Source organism: Nicotiana tabacum, chromosome 8, assembly GCF_000715075.1.
Source record: "Nicotiana tabacum cultivar K326 chromosome 8, ASM71507v2, whole genome shotgun sequence".
Lineage (NCBI taxonomy): Eukaryota > Viridiplantae > Streptophyta > Magnoliopsida > Solanales > Solanaceae > Nicotiana > Nicotiana tabacum.
This window is the reverse complement of record NC_134087.1, coordinates 6,225,703-6,231,265: the sequence shown is the minus strand read 5'-3', so window position 1 is coordinate 6,231,265 and position 5,563 is coordinate 6,225,703. Positions and strand designations below refer to the sequence as shown.

Genomic DNA, 5,563 nt, shown 5'->3' with positions numbered 1-5,563 from the left:
TATAGACAACTACATATCCAAAACTGGAAGCCGGCAAGGCCACATACTATCCAACTATATATACTGTCTACAGACCTCTAATAGAATATACAACTGTACAAGGACGGGTCTAGGCCACGTCATACCTATATATGTATATAAGCATATCGTACCAAAATCAAAAGTAGCTCCGGATCAAATGGAGCACGCTAACTCTCGCTGATCAAGGATCCTAAGAAGGGGGACCGTCAGCTTGTCTACCTGCACCGAAAGGCTTGAAATGTAGGCCCCGAAAAAGAGGATGTCAGTACAAATAATGTACTGAATATGTAAGGCATAAAAATCAGTACCTTAAAGACTAGATAACACATGGAATAAAGAATTCCGCATGCAAGTCTAAATAGCTTTGTAAATCCTGACACATGTATAATGTCATGCACGTGCGTGTGAATATCATGTTGTGCATAGGTATATGTGTTTATAACATTATCAAGCCTCTGAAGGCATCCCATCATATCATCTCGGCCACTGTGGGCAAAATCATCAACGTATACCAGCTGATCAGGTGGTGATGCGTATATAATATTGTAACCTTTTCCCATATATATACATACACACACATATACATATATATATATATATATATATATATATATATATATATATATATATATATATATATATATATATATATATATATATATATATATATATATATACACACACTCTATAGATAAATACCTGAGGGTCTTTATTTGAATCTACCCCAGTGAATATCGGAGGGTCTAAATTAATAAAATCACAAACCCTCGCACTGACGGACCTATCTGCATGACCAGTACCTATTTTTTTATGTTGAGCCTATGCAGCTACTAATCGAGTTAATAGCTGAATAACATCTCTCATCTCCTGACCCGGTGTATTTGGCTGAGAAGCTGGAAGTATAGGGGCGGACGCTGGAGCTTGTGCACCTCAGAGCTATTCTAGAGAGGGCTAGGTATGTGAAGTCTAAGATGGAATCTTACTATGAGACTCTCCCCGAGCCCTGGTAACTCGTGGCGCTCGACTAGCAGTCTCACCAGCCACGGACTTGCCCTTCTGGGTGACTATAGTCTTATGAGGCATCACTGAAAATATAACATATCGTTAGGAACATGAATTCTTATATCGCACGATCTTAGATAAGATAAGTGTGGTACACAACACACCTATAAACAAGACTCTACAGACACGGTCTGTAGACAACCCCTAGGATAGAACTGCTCTAATACCACTTTTGTCACGACCCAAACCAATGGGTCGAGACGAGTGCCCGAGTCCTACCTGTCGACCACCCCTGAGCATGCGCCTATGATATAAACATGAATAACATCTACTGAATTATGAGAATAACATATATGAGGGAAATCTGCCCAAAAGGAATATGTACATATACGTGCGAAATACGTAGGGCGAGCCGACAAGGCTGCTATAGACAACTACATATCCAAAACTGGAAGCCGGCAAGGCCACATACTATCCAACTATATATACTGTCTACAGACCTCTAATAGAATATACAACTGTACAAGGACGGGTCTAGGCCACGTCATACCTATATATGTATATAAGCATATCGTACCAAAATCAAAAGTAGCTCCGGATCAAATGGAGTACGCTAACTCTCGCTGATCAAGGATCCTAAGAAAGGGGACCGTCAGCTTGTCTACCTGCACCGAAAGGCTTGAAATGTAGGCCCCGAAAAAGAGGATGTCAGTACAAATAATGTACTGAGTATGTAAGGCATAAAAATCAGTACCTTAAAGACTAGATAACACATGGAATAAAGAATTCCGCATGCAAGTCTAAATAGCTTTGTAAATCCTGACACATGTATAATGTCATGCACGTGCGTGTGAATATCATGTTGTGCATAGGTATATGTGTTTATAACATTATCAAGCTTCTGAAGGCATCCCATCATATCATCTCGGCCACTGTGGGCAAAATCATCAACATATACCAGCTGATCAGGTGGTGATGCGTATATAACGCCGTAACCTTTTTCCATATCCCAAATACATATATTTACATATATACGCATATATAACGCCATCTGGTCATGGGTCAGTGCACATCATATAATATACATATATACGCGTATATAACGCCATCTGGTCATGGGTCAATGTAAATGAATGCAATGCATGAGAAGTACGTCAATAAAATCTTTCGGAATGTCATAAGACCATTATGTCTTTGATTAATATTATGAAATAAACTTTATCAACTACGTATTTTTCCGAGACCCATGGGCATATGATAGAATAATATGACACATGGGGAATCAAGAACATAAGCATCTCTAGTATTTCTATGAATAGAGTCATTTATGAAAATTGTGCATTTGCTCGTTTCGTTTGTGTCGTATAGATCATGCCAAAAGAAAGAAGGGATATCCTTAACATACCTAAACCGATTCTCTTAACAATCCCTCTAACACAAGTTAATTGCGATGAAACACGTAACGGCAAAATTGGAATAGGAAAAAATCCATATGAAATGTTCGAAGCAATAACATTGCTATGTAAAGATAATCTTGGCTAAAATCCTTTCTCAATAAAGTTGCTATGTTCCTTGGCTGAAACGTTTTCTCCATAACGTTGCTATGTTTCTTTCTTAAGAGATCAGAAGATAATTTTGAATTTGGAATGTTATCCTTAACTATTAGGTGAGCCCCACATTTCAAGCTTAGTGTCACCTAATTTCTTCAAGTGCGACACCTTTACATCAATTTCAATAGTCATAAAATGAAAAAGGAGGGTGCTTCCACGTTGGGGAGGGGTAAGTCTTATCCCAAGGTTATTAATTAATTACCCACTAATTTTAATTAACTTGTTAATTCCCCTGTTAATCAATAATTTACGTAGTTAAAAATATCTCAAATTATCCAAAATACTACTCATTTTTAATATATTTTATGTACCCTACTATCATGATCATGGGGTACCTTGTATGACACTAGTCCATAAATATTGGGTATTATAGCTCGGACCATATTCTATCTCATATTGACAAACTTCGACGAAACTCACTTTCTTTGATTCGTTTACCCTTTAACCTTCACGGCACTTACTTATCGCTTGTTATAAATAGCATAAACGCTTATAACCTCAAGATAATCTCATCCCCGAATCTACGTCGATTAGCTTACGACGAAACTTTTACGTACGAAAACACGAGATGTAACACTCGGGACCTCAACCAAACATACCAACATATCTCATAGCATCATACGAACTTAGTCAAATCATCAATCACCTCGAACAACATCAAAAACACGAATTACATACGGATTCAAGTCTAATGAACTTCGAAACTTTCAAATTCTACAAACAACGCCAAAACTTATCAAATCACAGAATGACCTCTTATTTTGTACACAAGTCAGAAATGACACCAAGAACCTACTCCAACTTCCGGAAATCCAATCCGATCCCGATATCAAAATTTTCACTGCCGGCCAAAATCGTCAAAATTTCAACTTTTGCCAATTCAGGCCTAATTCTACTACGAACTTCCAAATCACATTCCGGACACGCATCTAAGTCCAAAATCACCTGACGGAGCTAACGGAACCATCAAATTCAAATCCGAGGTCGTTTACACACAAGTCAACATCCGGTCAACTCTTCCAACTTAAGTTTTCAAATAGAAGACTAAGTATCTCAATTCACTCCAAAACCACTCCGGACCCAAACGAACTAACCCGGTAAGTCATAATACAGATGTGAAACACAAAAAAAGCAAAAAAATGAGGGAACAGAGCTACATCTCTCGAAACGACCGGCCGGGTCATTACACTTAGCGTCTCACATGTCACAAATAAGAAAGCTACTCGCTTTGTTAAATAACTGCTTAAAATTGCTGAGAATCAAGAAAGAGAAGAGGGGTGTCGATCAACCAATGTAGTACAAAGGGTCAGGGACTTTGAAAGTACGAGCGCCCAGGTTGTCTCCAATCAGATCACTCCATTGATCTCCAATGTTACCAATAATTCTATATCCAGCTTTCACTAGCTCTCTTCTCTTGCTTGATTTATACTCCACTGCGCTTCTCGTATCATTTTCTCCCCTGCAATAATCATCAATCATTCCCAAGCAGAGTTAGTTATCCTTTTCTCAATCTTTTGAGTAAAATATTACACAAGGAATTAATAAACATGCATGCTTACTTTAGTATGAGCTTTGCCCAATTAGTGTAACCAGCTTTCTTGAGATTAGTAATTCTTACTTTTCTGAAAGACTCTCGAGTCCCTGTTATGAAAACAGTCTTGATCCCGAGAGACAGCACTGTTTTATATACTCCAAGTATAGAAGGAATGGCAGGTGCTTTCCCCTCGGCCACCCATGCATTAAACTTTGTATTGTTGTAAGGTATAGCCCTGCACAAAAATGCATGAGATCCAATAGTTCGCAATACCTACTACAAAAACTACTAAATAATTATATACAAAAACCAAACATTTTCGAATCTGGTTATTACCCAAAAGCTACATCAGATCGAGCGTAGTAAGGAAGATTGGAGAGAGTGGTCTCATCAATATCAAATACCCAAACATCCTTTCCATCTCCGCCAAGTTTGACACTCTTGGCATACTCAATTGCTGCATTGGCCACAGCCTCACAGTCATGACGATATTGTTTTCCTAATATGTAATGACCTATATAGTTTTCGCATGCGCTTGGCACCAATTTCCAATTTTGGAGGTTGTTAGTCTCCACAGCAAGACGCCAGCTAAGACAGTCCAATTGTGGGACACGATAACCAGCAGCGCCAGTCTGCAGCCTTAGACAGTGAATTTCTACTACTTGGCTTGTGAACTCTACATTATGGGAAGTAGAGGCCACTGTTACAGCTACTATAGTTGAAAGAAAGAAAAACAAAGTCTTGAAAGACTTCATCATGTTATGGTTGTATCAAATTGATAGGAGGAACTGGGAAGAATAACAATGAAGATATTTGGATAAGCTGGTATACGGTAGCTTAAATAAGATTTTTAACTCATTGACCTCAACGCAAGCAAGGCATGAATCAAACAGGTCATCGTAATTTACGACATGAATAATGCTTTGTCAGGGTTGACATTCTCTGCTTCGCTCTTATTTGTTTACTGTTAAATTTCTTTTTCATTTTCTTGTCAATCTTACAAGAAAATAAATCATCTAAGAGGGTGTTTTATAATCAGCTAATAAGTTGGTCTATCATGTTAGAAAATGCTTAAATAGAATAGAAATTGCTTAAATGTATAATATGGTTAGCGCGCCTTTGAATGATTGTAAAATCAGGATGTAGGAAATTTTCTCTATGTATTTCGTTATTCAGCTGATGTTGTATATATACAAGTATATCTGTGTAAAGAAAAAATAAAATAGAAATGAAATTCCTATACACTCGACTAAATTCTATTTGCTATCTACTAATAACTATATAACTAACTATTATTCTCTACAAGGTCTGTCACATGCCTCACACGTGTGAATTATTTTAGAATCCAAAGTTGTTGTACAACTGTATCTCTCTATTAATCTGGACGGCTAGGATT

The 5,563-nt window shown here is 37.6% G+C and overlaps 1 protein-coding gene across 1 annotated transcript; it reads right to left on the bottom strand.

Annotated features, from left to right (window-relative positions):
* Positions 1 to 3,859: 3,859 nt before the first annotated feature.
* On the bottom strand, positions 3,860 to 4,944 carry LOC107762710 (acid phosphatase 1-like). The gene is made up of 3 exons (XM_016581089.2): positions 4,504 to 4,944; positions 4,193 to 4,402; positions 3,860 to 4,092 (listed from the first exon to the last, which is right to left on the bottom strand). The coding sequence occupies exons 1-3, from the start codon at positions 4,923 to 4,925 to the stop codon at positions 3,918 to 3,920; spliced, it is 807 nt and encodes a 268-aa protein (XP_016436575.2). The 5' UTR covers positions 4,926 to 4,944; the 3' UTR covers positions 3,860 to 3,917.
* Between the last annotated feature and the right edge of the window lie 619 nt (positions 4,945 to 5,563).

Excerpts from the sequence above, each read along its gene's own strand:
- LOC107762710 (XM_016581089.2), bottom strand. The coding sequence starts at position 4,925 with ATGATGAAGTCTTTCAAGACTTTGTTTTTCTTTCTTTCAACTATAGTA. Across the intron at positions 4,403-4,503 it reads CGATCTGATGTAGCTTTTGG|GGCTATACCTTACAACAATA; the intron begins GTAATAACCAGA and ends ATTTTTGTGCAG. Across the intron at positions 4,093-4,192 it reads TGGGCAAAGCTCATACTAAA|GGGAGAAAATGATACGAGAA; the intron begins GTAAGCATGCAT and ends TGATTATTGCAG.